Genomic DNA, 20,554 nt, shown 5'->3' with positions numbered 1-20,554 from the left:
CACCTGTGTAGGTACTGTGTGCGTCTGTGCACGTGTGTGTACTGTGTGCGTGTGTACATGTAGCGTGTGCCTGTGCCTGTACCTGTGCAGGTACTGTGTGCCTGTCTGTGCATGTATGTGTGTACTGTGTGCGTATGTACATGTAGTGTGTGCCTGTGCAGGTACTGTGTGCCTGTCTGTGCATGTGTTTGTATACTGTGTGCGTGCACCTGTGCACAGTATGTGCATGTACTGTGTGTGTGCGCACAGGTGGGCCTGTAAAGGGAGCCCCAGGAGTGAACTGGGGGCCACTTCAGATTTTGACATTTTGGGGCCAGGGAAACGGAGATTCCTCTGACACTTCCTACAACCCCAGTCACTGGCCACCTTCTCGAAGGCACACCAATACTCTAGCGAAAAATATCTCAAAATTTCTAGGCTTTTTAATATTTCATGCATTATTTTAAATCTCCAAAATAAACTTGCTTGGTCATAAAACTATTATTGAAAGTCACTACAGAAATGAACTGACCTGCCTCTGACAACTATGGGAAAGCCACGTGACACTAAGCCTCATGGGCCCAATGAGACAAGGCTCTGTCACACGAGGGGGACAGGGACAGAGTGTAGGAAAGGGGACGGCTGCCCTAACAAGCATCAGGCCCGGGGACTGTCTGCCGCCGTCTAGGAGCTTGGGGCGTATGGCACATGTACGGCACTGTGGGTTCTTACAAGGTTAATTTTGTGGTAACAAAAGCAGGGAGCTTGTCGTGATCATTCCCATTTTTACTAGAAGTTTGTGACAGCTCAAGCGAGGAAACATGTGTCCCCACAGCCCCGGTGGGTCAACAGGGATGACCCGACTTAGGGTCACTGAAGAAGCAGGAAGGCGGGAAGGCCATATGCCTGTCGGGGCTTCCCCAGGCACAGCTGGCACTGCTGGAGAAGCAGAAACATTGACATCAGAGCAAACAGCAAAATGCAAGAACTAAACACCTAAGCCCTGACAACTGTCTTGCCAACTGATGAGCCTTCTAGAAAAGGGGGAAATGATACATTTCAAGGCACAGTGCATTCCGGTCACTCTGGTTTGAGAGGGACCAGCCGCCAGCCATTGCAAGTCACCCGTAAAGTACCTGGTGAGCCAGCCTCTGGTGGTCACAGACCGGGGAGAGACCGGTACTCCGGGTGGCTCACATGGAGGTCGTCACTGCTGCCTGAGGCTGTGGGGGCTGGCAATGCCCAGACCCAGAAGCAGGAGCTCCGTGTCCCTCCCAGGGCTGAGGCGGGACCCAGGAGCCCACAAGCAAGGCAGGTGCGACCTGGTCCATTTTCGAGTGGGCACAAGTGTCTAAGACATGCCGGCAGAGGCCCTGCTCCTGGAGTGCTCGCCCAGAGGCGGGCAGAGCGGATGGGGAGCACCAGGCAGCACTCTCCTCTGCCCTCACCCAACAGAACCTGCACAGCCGCAGGTGGGATCGTGTCCAAGAGTGGGTGCTGGGGGCACAGAGCCAACTCCTGGCTCCTCTGACCAGGGCGCAGGATCCCCGTGCCTGCAGCTGGCTCCATCAGGCGGGAGCCCTGAGCCACGCTAGCCCTCTGGGCACAACAGCAAGAGAAAGACTGGACCGAGGCCACCCCGCCTCTCCCACTGCCCCTGGCCTCATCAGGCCCGGGAGGGCAGCGTCTTGTAGGGGTTCAAGATGCCCTTGGGGTCCAGCAGGGCCTTGAGCTGCTGCATGAGCTGCAGGGCCTCGGGCGGCTTGCTGTAGCCCAGGATGTCCTTCTTCTTGAAGCCCACACCATGCTCGGCGCTGACACTGCCCTGCTGCCCCGCCGTCCACTCATACACGTAGGGCTCCAGGTCACCCAGCAGCGATGCACTGAAGGCCTCCGCTGTCACGTTGAGGTGCAGGTTGCCATCTCCTGGAGGGACAGGGCCCCGGGTCAGGCTGAGCAGGGCCCTGAGACCCCTCCCCACCTGCGAGGCCCCTCCTGTGCTCAGTTTGGTTCCAGTCCTTCATGCACTGGCCACTGACCTGCAGTGACAGAAGCAGCCTCTTCTGGGGGACACAGCTCCCTTGTCTTTTGCACACTTCTCTCTCCAGTCCTCCCCAACACAAACACCCCCTCTACCCACTTGACCTCTTCTGGGCACTCCCAACTGAGAGTGGCTATGCGCCAGCCTGCAAGGGCCTTCACCGACTGAGGGCCCCAGGGCCGGACCACACTGATGGTGGCTGTCACCAGACTCACATCTCCAACAGTGGCTGGGATGGCCCCATCCCCCCAAGCACCCCCCAGACACCATGGGTGCCCCGCCCCACCCCCAGGACTCCTCCTCCAAGGCCACCCAGCTGACACCCACCCACCCAAAGTCCTGACTCCCCAGCTAGCCCCTCTCAGGTCCACTTGGCCACCCTGCTGTCCTCTCGCCTCAGGCCCCCTTGCTGAAACCCCCAGGGCCCTGGCTTTCCAGCACTGTCCGAACACACTCCGCCTATGGCTTGTCCCAAAGCAATGACAACAGACATGACCTTAATCCAAGTCGACGTGCCCCATGAGCTGGGCCTGAGCCGGCTGGACCCTGGCCAGAGAGAGCCTGGCATGTGGGCGGGTGACGGGAGAAAAGGAACAGCAGACGGTGGACTTGCCACTGTCTGGGGGGCTCGAGGGCAGAGGGAGGCAGGAGCCATGCTGGCCGGGGAGACCTGGGAGGTAAACTCCAGGAGGCACTGGGCGTGGCTGGCAGGAAAAGCCAGCACAGACGGACAGAGAAGAGGCCCCACGCCCAGACCCAGAGGTCTCGCAGGTAGAAGGGCTGAGCAGATGGTGGGACAGGCCCAGTGAGGGCTGCCGCCCACCCTGAGGGGCAGGGAGCTCCAGAGGCCAGCAGGAGGGCATTGCTGGCAGCTGGGACACAGATGCAAACCCTAGGGTAGACCTGGGGCCTTTAACCTGGTGACCCTGAGCTTCCTACATCCCCTCCCTCCTTCGGGGTATTTCAAAGGTGGGCTGCACAACAGGGAACCCTCCCACCAAACGTGGTCCCCACTGACACACTCAGGGCAAAGGAACTAAAACCACCAGCAAGGGACCTGCCCAGGGGACACTGCATGTAGCAGGAGAGAACCCACCTCTACTGACACCTGGATGCTTACAGCCAGAATTCACACCACAGACACTGAGCTCAGAACAGGATGATTCAAGAGGGTTTGGGCAAGGCGGCCCAGGTACCCATTTCCACCCTCCCCACTGCTGCATACAAGCAAATCACCACCAATTCAAGCCTCAAAATGTCCCACAGATAAAAGCCTAAGACACCTGAGCCCAGGACAAACACTGCACCCACACAAGAAAGAAGCCACCATCAGCAAGAGCCAGCAGAATCTGACTATAAAGACGAGATCCTATCATCTCTAAAAACAAAATATACATGTCTTGTGCGCCCAAAGATATAAAAAATATAAAACACTGGCCAGGCAAAGCTTTTCAATATCCAAATAAACCTTCTCGACATGAAAAAACGTGATGGCTAAAGTGTAAAACCCAAAGAACATGTTTAACTGAATATTACACACAGCAAAGAAGTTAGTGAACTAGAAAACAAACTGAACAAAAAGATCTGAGTGCAACACAGAAGCCAAGACATGAAGAAGGGAAGAGAGACTGGGGCAGGACCACGGCGAGCGCTGGGCTGGAGTTCCAGAAACAGAGAAGAGGGGACAGAAGAAACAGCATTTAAAGACACAATGGCAGAGCAAGCTCTAAAACTGAAGCCCAGCGGACTTGAGCAGGACACATGGACAAATCAGAGGGAAACTAAAGAACCCCAGACACAAAGGAAGGATCATAAAAGCATCAGGAAAGGAAAAACACGTTCCTTTCACTGGAACTCGGCAGCAACAATGGTCAGGAGACAGCAGGACGGCATCTCACTCTGCAGAGAAAAGAACCATCAACCTAGAATTGTTGAAATCCACTGCAAAAAAATTTAAGAGCAAAATCAACACACTTTCAGGCAAATAAAATCTGTGACGTTCTGTCACTAGAGATTCTGGAGGAGGAAATGCAGGTTGTGAAACCAGACAGAGAAGGACTGGAGTTGGGAGTGAACGCAAATACTGACCACATGCGGTGACAGCCATGGAAGGCCATTTGAGACCAAAGCAGAGGGAACTGAAATATGCTCCAGAAGCAGCGTAAAGACAGGAGGGGTGACTACAGCCAGTTACAGGGTCGGCAGGTCCTGGTGCCGTGTACCAGTCAGGGCTCTCCAGACACAAAGCGCCAACAGGTGTGTACAGAGGGAGGGAGACACTTTAAGGGACTGGCTCGCACAGCCGTGGGCACGCGCAGTCTGAGGTACGCGGGGTAGACCAGCAGGCTGCAGACCCAGGGTGTAGCTCGAGTCCAAATGCCATCTGGAGGCAGAATTCCTTCCCCTCTGAGGGATCTCAGTCTTCTTCCTCTTCAGGCCTCAACTGATTGGATGAGACCCACCCACGTACGGAGGACCATCTGCTTTTCCCAAAGTCTACGAACTTAAATGTTACCTGATGCAAACTGTGCCCTCACGGCAGCATGTGGACTAATGCTTGATCAAACCCCTGAGGACGTGGCCTGGCCAAGCTGACGCGGAAGCCTGACCCTCACACACTGCTTGGAAGGAGGCTGCTAATACGGATGCCTTCCCAACCTGAGAAGGCAAGCATGCAGGCTCCAAGTCCAGGGTCAGCACCAAAAGGACAGAGAGAGGCACACATGTACAAGTCTCTAACTGGTAAGTGGAAAAAAGTGAAATGAGGGCAAGAAGGCTGAAATACAGAAAAGGAAATGGGGAAGAACTGAGACACGAATAGAAGGTCCGAATCAGGATGAAGGAAATGAATCCAAAAGAAACATCCGTGACTACAGCTCGTGTAAATAATGTACATGAAGCAAATGTTGGCACAACGAGTATTTTGAGCTGAAAGCCACTGACAAGCAGAAAGGCCACCCCGTTTCATCTAAAAGCGGGACATATTTGTAAAGGTGTCCCCTCCCCTCTCTACCTGGAAGGACAGGAACAATCGCCAGAGACACGCTGGACCCTGACCAGCCTGGAGGTGCACCAGCGGGATCTCCATGATGAGACTCCTTTCCCAGTTTGCTCCTGTAGGAGCTCTCAGTCCTCATCCTTCCTCTGGCACTTTGCTAAGGACGCGCTGTCCTCTGCAGAGACGTTGTGGAAGCCCAGGCTGTAACCACACTTTGGGTCGCTCATCGCTGAGCCTCCTCTGAGAGGCATGTGTTAATGAACTTGCTTTTTTCTTGTTACTCTTGTGTTTTGTGGATCTAATTTATGGGGCCCCAGCAAAGAACTTAGGAGGGGAGAGGGGAAAGTTAAGCTTTCCCTGCCATCCGTAAATAAACCAAATGCTTTCATTTAAAGACAACAACTGGCAACAACAAGAAAGAAACCCCAGCTACATGCTTCAAGACACGCATCTAACTCAAAAGGATAGAAAATAGCCAAAAGTAACGGGAGGAAAAATAGTGTGTCAGGCAAACACTGAATAAATGAAAGCTGTTATTGTATCATTCAAACAAAGGAGGCTTCAAGGTAAAAGCAACTCTACAGATAAAAAGAGGCAGTCCAGCGGTGGCAAAAGATACTGTTTACCAAAATGAAATGACAGTTCTGATCTCCTATCTTCAGAAATGGCAGGGCTACAAAGAGACCGCTCCGTCCCCCCAACACTGGGGATCTGACACATCTCTCGGCTGACAGCCGGGCAGGATGTAGATTAAACAGTGTGCGTGTTTTATCTGGTGCATCTGTGCAGACATGGGCTCCACCAACTTCAGAGGGCACACTTTTCAAGTACTCATTACATTTATGGAAACAGACCACGTAGTGGGCCGCTGCGCTAAGTTTCAGTATGACAAAGGCCTGGTATAACAAAGACCTGGTGTGACACAGGTTCTATCAGAATGTGGGACCTCGACGCAAACGCAGGGGCACCTTCAGCTGCTGAGGTGAGAGCAACAGCAAGTGAAAGCTCTTGGGAACCCAGCTCAAGCTGAGTGACAAACACTGGAGCCACTCTGGCTGCGTCGCCCTCGGCCTGGGGCTGAGGCCAGGGCTGCAGGCGGCCTCCGAAGGGGGGCACAGGGCAGGGGAGGTGTGCCAGCAGCACTGACAGAGAACCCAGCAGGTGGCTCAAGGCCTCTGCCGTGCTGACGCTCCGGCCGTCCCCGCTGAAGTCCCCACAGGCGGAAGCAGTGGTTTGGTTCAGGACGATGCGTGTGACTCAGTGATAGCTACTGTCCTGGCTGGGAACTTCTGAGATCACATTGAGTCCAAGAAAGTGATAAACTGAGATACTATTTAAAAACAGCAGCTAGGGTGCTACTGGAGGAAAATTTAAACACTTATGTTAGAAAAGAGAAAAGGCTAAAAACCAATGAGCTAAACACCTAATTTATAACGTTAGAAAAGCAACTGAATAAACCTAAAACAGGAGAGAGACAATAGTAAGTGTAACAGCAGAAAAGAGTGAAATAGAAACACACAAGAGGGAGGATCAACAGAACTGAGCACTGGTTCTCTGGGGAGGCTGGGCCGCCTCACAAACGCTGACACCGGGCCAGGGGAGCAGAAGAATAGCATGAACGGGTGATGTCTGTATTCAACATTTTAGAAGAAATGGACAAATACCTACCAAAAAAAAAAAAATCGCCACAACCAACTCAGAAGAAAAGGAAAGCTGCAATAGCCCTGTGGTCATCACAGAAATCAGTCTGCAGTCAACGCCTGCCAACACACAAACACACACACACACACACACACACACACACAGCCTCAGGCCCAGTGTCTTCATTGGCAAGTTCCAGCCAACACTGGACGAGGAGATAAGTGCAGCCTTACAGACTTCCCACGACGGGTAACGGGTGACAACGTCAGCATGGGCAGAGGAAAGAAGCCTTACGGGACAACACCATTCGTGAAGGTACCTGGAAAAATCCTACACAGGATGCAAATGAACGGATCAAACAAAACACAAGAGGGACCACGGCCATAAGGGCTCATGCCAGGAACAAGCCCACTCAGCCTCTGAGGGGCTAGTGTCACTTGTTCCCTGTTACAGACAAGCACCTGTCATCTCAGTTGCTCAAAAAAAGCATCAGCACACTCAACACTCCCTCCTGATTTGAGGAGAGCCCTCACTCCATCTCTGACCGTAATGGTGTCCCCATCTGTCCAAGAGGCTGGAGTCAGCGTCCCCAGAAGAGGATTCGGCTGAGTCTCAAGTCCAGCATTCTGGGCGGGTGGCCCGAGCCCCACCCCTTTGGGTGAGGATGGCCCCCTTGCTCTAGCCCACTTCCTGGCTCGTGCCCCCACGGTCCTTTCACACCGTGTTCTAACCATGCTCGCCCCCCAGTTCTCCCCAAATGCTAGCCAGCCATCGTCCCCATTAAGGTTGGTGGACATACAGAAGTATGCCTCAGCCCCTGTGACATACCGAGAAGCCCACCCCCATTCTAGGTCACACAATTCTCCCGCATGTCTTCTAATAAGCTGCAGCAGTGTCTTCATGGTGTGACTTGGCTGTGGGGGGGCCATCTCACAGGTCCCTGCTCAGACTCCGGGGTACGGGGTCGCATCGTGGCCAGCAGAATACCCCACACCCACGGCTCTGCAACCGAAACTGCATGATGGCAGTCTTCCCCAAAACACCCCAAAGATTCAGGAGAATGGGTGGGATTGTCTCCACCCCCAGGTTTCCTCCATCACCATTCAAAGTGTGGAGCGTGCTGCTGGTGTCGAGCCCACGCGCCGTGGTGCTGAGCTGACCCTCGGCTAAGTATCACCCACCTGACCCACTTGCCCGGCTCTACTCACCCAGGTGGCCGTAGCCCACCACGTGCTTGGCCCGCGGGCCGAGGCGGGCACGCAGCTCGGTCACAAGGTCGTAGAGCCTCTCCACTGGCAGGGACACGTCATACTTGTACACGTAGCCGTCCAGGCTCAATGCCTCCGTGATCCTTTCCCTCAGGGCCCACAGCGCCTAGGACAGATGGGAGGGGACAGGCAACGTGACACCCAAGGGCAACAAGTGTCAATGGCGATGGGTGTTAGAACTGGGTCCCACACGCTGCCCCAGGACAGCACCAAGTGCCAGCGCCTGAGGCACCGACAGCCCCTTTCTGGAAGGAGACAGGCCTAACAGAGGGCACTCAGGGGCTGGGGGGAGTGGCTGGTTGAGCTGCCTGACAGGCGAGGGGCTGGGAAGGCTGAGGATGGGCCCTGAGCAAAGGTGGGGCAGGGCAGGCAGGTGCCCTGCAGGTACCTGAGGAGCAATGCAGGCAGAGGGGATGGGTCACAGGGCCCTGGGACACACAGGGACACACGGGCACAGGAGCGACAGAGGGTGCTGGTGGCTGGAACAGACATAGTGGGGGATAAGGGGGCCTGGGACCGGGCCTGGGGGCTTGTCATGGCAGTGCTGTCGCTCCACACAAACACATCTGTGGTTCACTTGTTTGGGTTAACTTGTCACTGTGGACACTTGAAGCCATCGTAGGTGGCAGAGAACAGAGCAGCACGCCCGCCACCGCTGTCCCAGCAGGGCCTCTGCCCCGCTCCCGCCCCTCACCCCCCCCACCATTTCAGTAAATGTCACAGCCAAGTTTCTACATGGTCAGGACTCTCCTTTTGTTTTTGAACATAACCAGTGCCATGATCATCCCTAAAGAGAACGACAATTCCTTCCTATCATGGATTTCCCCAATTTTCACATCGATTTTTACAGCCCGCAAGTCACTCTGCAACCCTCTGTAGACACCCAGAGCCCAGCGACATCCTGGCACCGGCCCAGCCACAGGGACCCCCAGCTCACTCCCTGTGGGGCTGTCCTGGCCATGCCCTGCCTCCTGCCTCCTGCCTCTGTCCCACAAAGCAGGGACATCCTGGAACTTGGCAGCTGGAGCCCCTCAGGCCTTGTGTTCCTGCACTGGCATCCTCCACGGCATCTCTTCAGGGCCATCATCCCAACCCCCATCCCTGCCCACCTGGGAGGGAAGCTGCCCCAACCCCCTCTGCATGGTCAGGCTGGGCCTCTGGCCACCAAAGTCTGAGAACTTGGCTGTGAAGCCAGCAGCCACAGGGCTAGCTACCCCCCAGGTAAGAGGTCAGCAGCCCGCCCTCTGCAGGAGGGGCCTCCACACCAGGCAGGCCAGCTCATGGTACTTGCCCTGGCCACCAGCTCTGAGCAGAAACCTGGTCACCAGTGGTGCCCCCAGCTCCTGCTGTCTGCTGCTGGGGGCACTGGGCCCGGGCAGAAGACACGTGGGCAAAGAGGCAGCTAAAGGCTGCCATGCCTCACAGGAAAGCCTGTGCTCTGTGATGCGCTTTGACAGAGAGTCTAAGTCCCTATGCATAACATTTAATAAACATAAAAGTAATTGTAAAGAAAAAGGTTTAGTAATAAAGTCCATGAGGCTGACCACTGAGACCACTGGAGACCCTGCCCCCACTCACCCTCACCAGGACCTGTATCAGCCCCACCCTCGGCCTGGTCCTGCCATTCCGTGGGGCCTTCCTGCCCCCTGCTGGCCACTCTACACACTGTAGCTCCAGAGACCACAGGGGCCCATGGGGTGACAACGGATCCCAAGGCCTGAGGCCCTGCCCCTCCTTATGTGATGGTAACGATGGCCCCCAGGCCCCTTGCCCCCACCTCCTTCCTTTGGCCTCAGAGGCTGAGTCTTCTTTCCTCAGAAAACGCCCCACCCTCACGACCAGTTCCGCATAGGTTGACAGGCCCACAGGCCTCTGCTTTGAAACCCATCTAGACACCAAGAGTCTGGTTCCAAAGAGATTCTCCCAGCAAAGCTCACATCCACCCACCGCCCACTCCCTCAGCCAGGCGCCTGGCGCCCCCACATGTCAGACAAGTGGGGTGGGCAGAGGAAGGAAGGGCGCCAGCAGCACACACACCTTGATTTTCCTCTGGTCGGTGGCCAGGGTCCCATCGGTCACCAGGCCGGAGCCCAGCACCTGCTCCAGGAAATCGCTCAGCTTCTCGGCATCGTGCTCCGCTCTGGAGCCTGAGGTCTCTATCAGGACGTAGAACGGACTTTCTGGAGGGGCAGAGAGCAAGTGGAGAGTCACCTCTGGTGGCTCTTGTGCTGCCAACAGAGCTCAGGCTGGACCTCAGATGCTTAAAACAGGTCTTTCACTGTGACAAACCATGCTCCCTGGAAACACAGGAACAACCCGATGACGCCGTGACGCCCTCTGTTGGTGCCTGTTGGGGCACCTCACAGGAGGCCACTCTTACCAAACCACAGGCCACAGATGGACCATGGCTGAAGGAGAGGCCACTATGCCTGGGATGGCCCAGGGCAACCGCAAATCCACAAGTGCTAAGGTGAGAAGCACATGCTTTTCACCACAAATATCTCATCTGAAGTTTAAAAATACGTGTATGACTAACGTACTGAGCAATAGCTAAGCTTGCGTTCCGTCGTGGCTATTGTGTATATTTGTTACGTTTCTTGACGTCAGTAAATGAAAACTCACTGACTGTCACTGTTCCTCCTTCTACCTTGAAGTGTCTTCCAGAACAAATGCAGGTTTATCCCACCACCAAGAGGGAAATGTCTTTCAAACACTGGCATTTTTCTTGCTGAAACAGAAATTCTGCGCTGAAATTTATCATGGGTCACACAGAATACTTGAGCGCCTTTAAGTTTTTATGGGCTTTTCTCTATTATAAAGGTAAAACGTGTTTATAAAAGGAATTTGGAAAAGAAAGAAAAGTAGAAATGCAAAATGATCACCCAGCTCGCCAAACATAGCCTATTACTATTTTGACACTAACAAGTCATCCCAGTCTTTCTTCTACACTGGCCACAGGGTGGCCTGTCCTCTGCCTTAAACATTGTTAGAGCAGCTTCTCACACATGACCCAACAACACACAGCACTCCAGTATGCGACCCTCTCTCTACCCAGAGACCCTCCATTCGCCCAGCGATCCCCCCTTCTGCCCAGACACCCTCCATCTTTTCAATGGTTGTATATGTCTCATTTCTTTACCACTGACATTTAAGTTATTTCCCATTTTATTATACTAAAAGTAGCATCTCAAGAAAAATTCAGAGCATAAAGATCTTTCCATATTTATAACTGCTATGGACTGAACTGTAACCCCCCCATTCCCATGGTGAAGTCCTACACCCCCCCCCCAATGGGATGAGCTGGAGATGAAACCCTTTAAGGAGGTCGCTAAGGTTAGGTGAGGCCATCAGGGTAGGGCCTGGCTCCGTAGGCTGGTGCTTCATAAGAAGAGGAAGGGACAGCAGACAGCTCTCTCCTCCTACCATGTGAGAACACAGTGACCAGGTGGCCGTCTGCAAGCCGGGAAGTGGGGTCCAGCAGAAACCAACCCTGATGGCACTTTGATCTCAGACTTCCACCCTCCAAAATCATGAGAAATACATTTCTTTCGTTGAACCCACACAGCCTGTGGTGTTCTGCCAAGGCAGCCTAAGCCCATGGCTGTTTCTTTAGGGTAGATCTCAGAAAGGAATAAAGTCACCGAGACCTACAGCTGCATATTTTCAACCTCTAGGTTCACAATGCAAACTGCCTCCTGGAACCCCGCCTCACGTCATGCGCAACGGTGACAAGGAGCCAGGTGTGCTGCCCTCATTCACACATTCAGAAAAACCCACTGTGGTCCGAGGGCGAACCCATCATGGGGCAGTGCTTCCCAGTTGTGGAGACAGGAGAGCACTTGTGATGAGGGCCTGTGGCTGTTTCAAAGACCCCAGAGTAACAACGCAATATGCCACTCACGGAACTAAGCGCAGGGCACATTTACAACTTGCGTAACACAGAATTCCGTGCTCACCCCATCATGGTGACACCTCAACTACAGCTGCACCGACACTGCCCTTCCCTCCTCATCCTTGGAGGACAGCCTGAGCTGTCACACATCAGGTGGTATAGGAGCGGCGGGCACTGCCGGCCATGTGGGGACCAATACCTTGCACCGGGCTGGCCAGTTGGAGGTGGTGCCCGACCAGCTGCATGCACTCAGCATCCATGAACTCGTACGCTGACAGGATCTCGCCCAGCATCCCCTTGCAGCTGCTGAATGTCTGCAAAACCTCCGCAAAGCCCGGACAGCCTGCAACAGGGCACAGCATTCAGGCACACACCAGCCCACAGCCAGGCCCAGACCCTCCAAGGTCACGACTTTTGAAGCAGCCACCAACCCGACTCCCACAGGAGTGGGAGAAGCACTGCCCAGGGAAACACCCACTGCTCAGCCCACAAGTACACTATGGGCATCAGAGGTTAAGGCACACAGCACTCGCTGGGCAGGGCCCCGGTGCCTGGGAAGGCAGTGGGAGGTCAGACGAGACCGGGGATGGCTGCACAAAGGCCCAGAAACAGGGCTGCCCTTCAATGGCTTCATCGCATTTCTCTCACAAGCAGTGCTCAGGTTTCCCCTGGTGCTCATAACTCACTCAAGACACACGTGCTGAACGCCGTGAGGTCGCTTTGGCACCCCAGTGCAGGGATGTGTGGGCAGGTGGGAAGGGCCCGGGACCCTGTGGGGGGGCCACACACGCGGCCTTTCAGGCTCAGGGGTCATGATCCTTGACTGTTCCAGCTGGGAAAGGCACTGACTGACTGGACTGGCAAATTTAGAGCCTGTGGAAATCTCTAGAAGACTGCTGGTTCGCATAACTCCTGAGCGAGGAAAGGAGACTCTACGATGCACCAACCCAATCGAACGAAGACAGGAGGTGGGAAGGAAGTAGGTCGAACTCATTTTTAAAGTCAGTGGAAGCAGAGACCCTGAACCATGGCCAGGAGGGTTGTGGTCGTGAGGGCTCCGTGACAGAAATGCACGTGAGAGGGCGGGACAGCCCCGTGGATGCACACTGATTCGCCCGCAGAATGAAGAGTGTCCCTGATCTTATGCCAAATGACACCATTTCCCTTAGAACCTCAAGTACAAGCTACTTCAATGACAAACTGGGGTGAAAGAAATGAACGAAACCCCATTTTGTTACAGAGTAAAGTGTGCTCTGCCCAGAGCCTGGAAGCCTTGATTCCAGACCACGGCCCGGTCCTGGATCCCTTTGGAAACAGCAAGAAGCTGGGAGAAACGGGCAGGGCCATCCTGTGGGAAGGGCCATCCCCTTCCATCCCCCCATCCCCGGCCCCCGGCACCAATGACAGGGCAGCCAGGTGCACCGGGCTCCCAGCAGTCTCCAGCGGAGCGGGCGACACCCCACCTACCAAGGAACGCCACGTTCACGGCCTTGGGCTTGGGCGGACACAAGATAGACACGGCGGTAATGACCCCCAGGGTGCCCTCCGACCCGATGAACAGCTGCTTCAGGTCATAGCCCGTGTTGTCCTTCCGCAGGGAGGTGAGGCCGCTCAGGATGGTACCATTGGCCAGCACCTGGGGAGGGAGACACAAGCCTTTATGCATCGGTGGCGAGTGGGCGCCCCTGCTCGGGGGAGGCCGACCAACCTAGGGCACCCTGAAGAAGCAGAGCCAGCCAGGAGGCCCCCACCTCACCCCAGTCTGGTCCAGGAATGCAGCGGGCCCCAGGTAGGGGCTTGAAGTCACCCAGTCAGGATGACAGAACTGTCTTCCCCAGAAGGAGTGAAGTTACTCCCTGCCCAGCCCCACCACCCACAACCAGGAGGCTCAGGGCCCAGTTCTCCAGGGAAGCTGGGGGTGGAGCAGGCACACCTGGGGCGAGCAGGGCACACCTGGGGCGAGCAGGGCACACCTGGGGCGAGCAGGGCACACCTCGTAAGTATGACAAGTGACTTACAATAAAAATAACGTGCAGCCAGCCAGAACACAAAGCTATTGGACTCAGTGATTTAGTGGATGGAAGTGCAACGTGCAGCTTTGTGTTTCTTCTGCCCGTGGGTAACGGGACAGAAGGCTCCACATTGCAGAACGCCACAGGTGCGCTACACGGGCTGTGAGGGTTCAGGGAAATGAAGGGCGCCCTGGAGGGTGGTGAGTTATGGAATAACTAAAGGCCAACCGACCCTTGCTCCTTCCCTGCACAGAGACAGCCTGGAAGTCGGCCCCGGTGGAATGTCGCCTGGTCACGGGAACCTGCTCACACGAACCTGCTCACACCCAGAGCGCCTCACGTGGACGGGGAGGTCACAGGCGTACCATCATTCTCTCAGGAAGCCAGGGCATGGCCCTGAGTGGGCGCTGTGTGCAACCCACACGGCCCAGCAGGAACGATGGAAACCTGGGTCTCCAAAGCAACACATGACCCTGCCCGCCAAGGTGGCCTCATGCCCCTGCACTGCCCCCATGGTGCGCGCCACACCACCCAGTGTCCATGCAGTCACAGGCCTCCACAGGCGGAATGAGACCTAAGCCCCCCCCCCCCCCCCGCCCGAGGGCACATGGCCTGGACCTGACACGCAGGGGCCTCACGAACACACTGACTTTTGGGAAAAGGTAGGAAGAGTCAACGCCATGGCACTGTGATGGGGGACAGCAGTGGCACACAGCTCACCACTTCCATGCCCAGGACGGTCCCGTGCAGTGAGCCATATCTCAGAAACCGCAGGCCGCCCGCGTTGGTCGCCAGGTTCCCCCCGATGTGGCAGCTGCCCTTGGCCCCTAAGTCCAGGGGCATGATGAAGTCCCGCTGCTCCACGTGCCGGCTCAGCTCCTCCAGGACACACCCCGCCTGGCAAACCAGGATCCCTGCCGAGCAACCAAGCCACCGTGGTGCCCTTGGCTCAGGGCAATGGAGACTCACATGGGGGCCCTGTGGAGTGAACTACCTTGGGACCCAGGCCCAGAAAAAAGCGTGTTCCCTATGCCTCCCCCAGGAGTTAGCTCTATGAGTACTGTGAAAAAGAGGAAAAACTGGTAAGGTGAAAAGAGAAGAAACACACACGCGCTTGTAGAAGGGAGCAGAGAAGAGGACGGCTATAAGGCAGTGGTCTCAAATGGGGTCATCCCGCCTCCAGGGGACATGTGACAAGTCTGGAGACATTTTTGATTGGGGGGTGCTGCTGGCATCAAGTGGGTGGAGCCCAGGGATGCTGCTCGACAGTGCCCAGGTGCCCCCACCACAGACAGTGATCCGACCCCAAAGGTCCCATCCGAGGGGAAAAGACCACAACGGAGCGAGCCCCTGAGCAGGAAGCTCCGTCACACGTGTGTGACCTCATACACCCCAGAAAAGGCACTCACGGCCCAAACACGTCAGTCGGAAGGGGCCACAGTGACAACCCATCCCCTTTCACCTCAAGCCCACCGTGTAAGTCACTAAGTGACCAACTAAACAATACCCCATGTGCACACACCCAGAGGGCCAGGCACAGATGGAGCTGTGCCTGGAGCTGCAGCCACCGGTCCTTTCCTTCCGGAGCCCAGGTTCCCCACTGCCCAGAAGCAACAGGCAGCCCAGCCTCACCAGACACGTCGTGGAAGCTGATGACCTGGTTCATGAGGGCAGTGGACAGGATGATCTCGTCAAAGACAGGGACGCTGCCCCCCACCATGCCCGTGTTGCCTCCCTGCGGGTTCACAGCCAGGTTCCTCTCATGGCAGTACCTGGGACAAGCACAGGTGGGGTATCAGGCCCCTCTGCCCCATGCCCACACCATCGTTCCTGCGGACACGCTCCAGGCCAATGACTGGCTTGAGGGCAGTAATCAAGGACCCTGAGGGGTAAGGATTTGGAGAAATGGTGTGCCTGCCCCAGGCAGGCAGCCTGCGCACATGCACCAGGTAAACCCACCCTGCCAGGTGCGAGCCTCCAGCAATGGATTCTGACAGAGTAAGTGTGCATGTGCCTCAGTTCACCTGCGAGGGAGCTGAAGCATGATTCAATATCAAGTAAAACTTGGGACTACGGTGTGGTCTGAGGGGGACAACTTTCATGCATCAAAAACTGTGCCACTAAATACAATGTGATAACATTTAAAACACTACAGTGTCATAGATACAATGTGATAACATTTAAAACCACCCTGCCAGGTGCGAGTATTTTTCATGCAGAAAAGATACTAACATAACAAGCCAAAATATCATCAGTCCTTATCTTTGGAGGTGAAATTACTGGTTGCTTTTGCATTTTTTTCTGTACGGTTTTCTATGTTTTCCATTTTTTCTATAATAAGCATGATAGTTTATTGATGTAAAAAATCAAAGACTGCGTATTTGAAGACAAGGTCTATTTCTTTCCCTGATGTGCACTACAAGTCTGTAGCCACTCCCACGCCAGGCTGGGCCCTGTGCCCCGAGGTCCTGATGTTCCGGTCCTGAACAGGCTACCAGCTTCGTGGGGTCTGTGCCTTAGCGTCTCTGTGAACAAACTACTGACGAACGACAGAGAACCATGGGCAGGCAGGGAGCTGGGGGGCTCCTTACCTGAGGATGCGAGATACCTCCTCCGATGTCCGGGGCCTCAACAGCACCTTGCTACAGCCTGTGACAGAAAAGAGTGCATCATACACGCGCAGGGGACCTCCTGGGTCTATGCTCCCTCCAGGAAGAAGAATGTTCTTCACCAGCACTTTCTCCTTCCTTGGTGAAGTGACCCTGGTCAGTCATCAGTACACCCACAACCCCAAGGACACGAGCGGTCACGTCTGCACTGAGGGGAGGTGGAGGGACCTTGAAGGTGGCTGGGATGCCATGGGCGGGTGGCCCTGCCTGGCTTCCGCACTGCACGTTACTAAGTATCACGTGGGGAGATGCCGTAGATATCCTGTTGCTCCCCCAAGTTCACCCATGAATTTAGCATGTTGCTTCTCCTTCCTGAAGCAGTTCTTAGGATGGCTGCCAAATGGTGATTTTTCTGAAGCCATCCATCCATCTATATTTATTAGCTGAACTTCTACTGTAAGGAGGGGCCTTCCTTCTCTCGTGTGTATTTATTTATTTAGCTCTTTAATCATCAGTGTGGGCTCGTGGGTTCTTCTCTTATTCACAGGGTTACAATTCTTTGCTGTCACGATTTATGTGATGCCCAGAGATGGCCTGTGGGAGCTCCTCCAAGCTAGTCCATCAGCATTCCTAACCACTGCCTCCCCAAGACGATCAAGTTTCTTTCCGCCCTCTATCTTGTTGAAAGTACTTTGAGTAGATGAGAGGAGGCAGGAGAAACATGTGCTCCTCCTATGTCACTGACTCTTCATGGAGCTTTGAGCTCAGGCAGCTGGTGCACAGACATGTGCCAGAGGTGACAGCGGATGGGTGTGATGAGAGGAGAGGGAACTAGGGGGTGGCCCATGCAGCAGTCCTGCATCTGGCCCTAGGGAGCTGCAGTGGGGAGAATGGGCCCCCTGAAAACATATGTCCATATCCCACCCCTCATACCCTGTGAACGTGACCTCATTGGGATTAAAGGGTCTTTGCAGGTGTGAGTTCAGGATGTTGAGATGACATCATCCTGCATGAGGGTGGCCCTAAATCCAATGACAGTTGTCCTTATAAGAGAAAGGAGAGGGAGAGTGGAGACACAGGCACACAAGGGGATGTGGACAAAAAAGGGACTCCACGGAAGTCACCTCAGGGTGATCTGAGGGTAAACCCCCAGCTGGGCAGGTCACAGGGTCGTCCCGCCCAGGCCTATGACTTCTTTACTGAAAGGTTATCTTGGCTGTAAGCAGCCCTGCCCATTGTTTCTGTGCATCTAGGTTCCCACGCCTCGAAATGCCCCCTTCAGACCCTCCTCGTAAAGCGAGAGCACAGTCTTAACTCTCCTGTGCTCCATCCCGCCTGCTTTCTCCTCGTGTCATCTTCCTTCTGTTCCCTCCGTAACCTCAAACGCATAAAGGAAGCTGCAAAGCTGCTATTCTCGGGAGCATCTGCGATCTCGATCCTGGCACGTGCCGTCAGTTTGGATCAAATAAACTCCTACAAAAATTCTCTCCAGACTGGCGTTTCCTACGTCGACAGGGAGAAAACCATGGGATGGATGACAGAGGCGGACTGCAGTTATGCTGTCAGAAGCCAAGGGAGCCACCAGAGGCTGAAGCTGGGAGAGGTGGGAAGGGTCCTCTCCTGGAGCGCCGGGAGGAAGCACAGCCTTTCAGGCACCTTGGTCTCAGACTTCTCACCTCCAGAACTGAGATTCAATTTCTGTTGTTCTGAGCCCCCTGATTGTGATTCTCTGTATCAGTGGCCCCAGGGACCGAACCAGGAGGTGAGAGGAAGCAGTTAAAACACAGGCCTGTCGCAGCAGCCAGAGGACTGTCGTGTCCTTTAATTAACAACTGTCGTGAACCACCAATAAACTTCTATAAATTCTGTCCTCAGCGCATTTCAAAGTCACCAGCAGGCAGCTTTCCCTAGGCATAAGGAAGCCGCATGGGACAGTCACTCCAGGCCCCCCCCAACTTGCGTCGTCCGTGCCCGGCTCACAGCTGATGCTCAGTCACCCCCTGGAGCACGAGGCATGAACAGCCCCCGGCTCACCTCGCACGGTTCTCAGCCAGTCCACGTTTGACGCCTCCAGCTCCTCAGGGTCTGTGACGACCCTGCCGGGGACCATGCGCTCAAAGGCGGCCAGGTCTTCCTCAGACACCACGGAGAAGGGCAGCCGCCGCACAGGGTAGCGCTTGTGGGTCAGCATCACCTCGGGGGCCCGGGAGGACGTGGAGGAGCTGTGTCTGCAAACCAGGGGGCTGGTGCCCACGATCCCCCAAGGGGCGGCGCTGGACATCCACGCCCATGTCTTCTGCTGCACAGAGGCTCCAGGGGTGTAGGCCGCCCGACACCTGAGGAGCCACACAGGCCACCTGGACACCAGGTGGGGCACCATTGCCACTGCCCTAGAAAGTAAGTGATGGCACCTGTAACACTGGAATACTAGGCGCGACGAAAAGGAAGTAACTGCAGGGCACGGAGCCCGACATGGCCCAGGTGGCCCAGGTCAGGGACAGTCGTGAGGACGGTGGGGACGTGGGGACAGGACCGCTCTGGAGAGGCGGTCAAGGAGCCAAGAGGCAGGCGTGGGAAGCTCTGCCCCAGCTCCCACCTGGGCGTGGCCCCATGCAGGTTCGCCTGAGAATTCACCGTCCTGGGTGTTACAGCTTCACCTTGACAAGGAGTTATCGCCTCTCAGCCCTCTTCCTTCAGAACCAAGCCAGGACGCGGGCGTTACAAGGAAAGGGGCGATGCCACTGAACTGTATCCTTCAAAATGGCTAAAATGGGGGCGCCCGGTGGCTCAGGCGGTTAGAGCTCCGGTCTCCTAACTCCGAAGGCTGCCGGTTAGATTCCCACATGGGCCAGTGGGCTCTCAACCATGAGGCTGCCAGTTCAATTCCTGTAAGGGACGGTGGGCTGCGCCCCCTGCAACCAGAAACCGGCAACTGGACCTGGAGCTGAACGGCACCCTCCACAACTACGATTGAAGGGACAACAACTTGACTTGGAAAAAAGGCCTGGAAGTGCACACTGTTCCCCAATAAAGTCCTGTTCCCCTTCCCCAGTAAAATCTTTTTGAAAAAAATGGCTAAAACGGTACATTTTATGTTTCACGTCTATGTCACCACAACTTTAAAAAGTGCCGAATGGAAAAGCGGGGCGAAGAAGGCGTTTCTCTGGCTGCCCACGTGGTACAGGCGGGATCGCACGACGACCCGCCCCGCACAGCTCGAGGCGACAGCTGACAGGTGGCTACGTCCCCTCACCTGGCGCTCAGACAGCCTGACGAGCACCTGGGGCGGCGCGACCTCGGGGACACGCCGAGGGGCCGCCCTCGCGCAGCACCCGCAGCGCCGGGAGCACCGACTGCAGCGCAAGGCGGCCGCTCACGTCAGGAGGGACGCAGGGCGGAGCGCGCTCAGGCCAGGGCCCCGCCCGGACGCCCAACCCGGACCGGGAACTCGGAGCTGCGCACGGCAGCCCACGAGCGACGACGGTCAGTCGGGCCGAGACCACCCGGGCCCAGGAGGCGCCGCCCCGCTGGGAGGACGCAGAGCGCGCGCCTCCGGCTCGTCCCCGCGAGGAACTCCGGGCGCGCGCACGGCCCGCGCTCTCACGTGACGGGACGCAGCCAGGGCAGGGTCGGACCCGCCGGCGGCGCCCGCGCTCGCCACCCTCCCGGATCAAGCCCGCGGCCACCACCCCGACCTGCAGCCCGCGGCCCCTTCGCTCAGACCCCCGGCGGCCGCGCGCACGCACTTACGTCCGCGTCCCCGTCCTGACCTCAGGGGCCGCCGCAGGCCTCGAGCCACTCAGAAGCAGAGTGGGCGGGGCGGACAGGCTGAGTCTGCGCACTGGCGCCCCGGCCCCCACATCCCTGGTCCCGCCCCGCACTCCCGGGCCCCGCCCCCCAGGCCCCGGGCCCCGCTTCCAGCCCCAAAGCGGGCCCCGTGCTCCCGGGCGCGCCGCGCGGTTCACGGTCCCCTGCGGGGACAGCCGGCCATGGCCCGTTCCGCCCTGCAGGAGTCTCAGCACATCCTCGCACCCCCTCCCCGACGGGCCTGAAAGGGTAAAGGCCCACTCCCTCCTGCGGGCCGAGAGGTCTCTGGCTAGCCCCCTAGGGGATT

The 20,554-nt window shown here is 56.2% G+C and overlaps 1 protein-coding gene across 9 annotated transcripts; it reads right to left on the bottom strand.

Annotated features, from left to right (window-relative positions):
* Nucleotides 1-744: 744 nt before the first annotated feature.
* On the bottom strand, nt 745-20,297 carry D2HGDH (D-2-hydroxyglutarate dehydrogenase). 9 transcript variants are annotated; one of them, XR_012490745.2, is made up of 11 exons: nt 20,191-20,297; nt 18,475-18,830; nt 16,423-16,480; nt 15,354-15,603; nt 14,552-14,809; nt 13,287-13,455; nt 12,506-12,731; nt 12,019-12,162; nt 9,965-10,107; nt 7,868-8,033; nt 745-1,905 (listed from the first exon to the last, which is right to left on the bottom strand). XR_012490745.2 is itself a non-coding variant. In XM_074316651.2 (10 exons), the coding sequence occupies exons 2-10, from the start codon at nt 18,818-18,820 to the stop codon at nt 1,646-1,648; spliced, it is 1,794 nt and encodes a 597-aa protein (XP_074172752.2). In that variant the 5' UTR covers nt 18,821-18,830; nt 20,191-20,296; the 3' UTR covers nt 745-1,645. The 9 variants fall into 9 exon arrangements, 8 of the variants coding, with proteins under 8 accessions (XP_074172752.2, XP_074172755.2, XP_074172748.2 ...); XM_074316651.2 differs by lacking the exon at nt 12,506-12,731 and having other exon boundaries at nt 20,191-20,296; XM_074316654.2 differs by lacking the exon at nt 12,506-12,731 and having other exon boundaries at nt 14,552-14,745; nt 15,464-15,603; nt 20,191-20,295.
* Between the last annotated feature and the right edge of the window lie 257 nt (nt 20,298-20,554).

Source organism: Rhinolophus sinicus, chromosome 17 (genome assembly GCF_057876585.1).
Source record: "Rhinolophus sinicus isolate RSI-liver-muscle chromosome 17, RSI-T2T, whole genome shotgun sequence".
Taxonomy (NCBI): Eukaryota; Metazoa; Chordata; class Mammalia; order Chiroptera; family Rhinolophidae; genus Rhinolophus; species Rhinolophus sinicus.
This window is presented reverse-complemented; position numbering and strand designations above follow the sequence as displayed.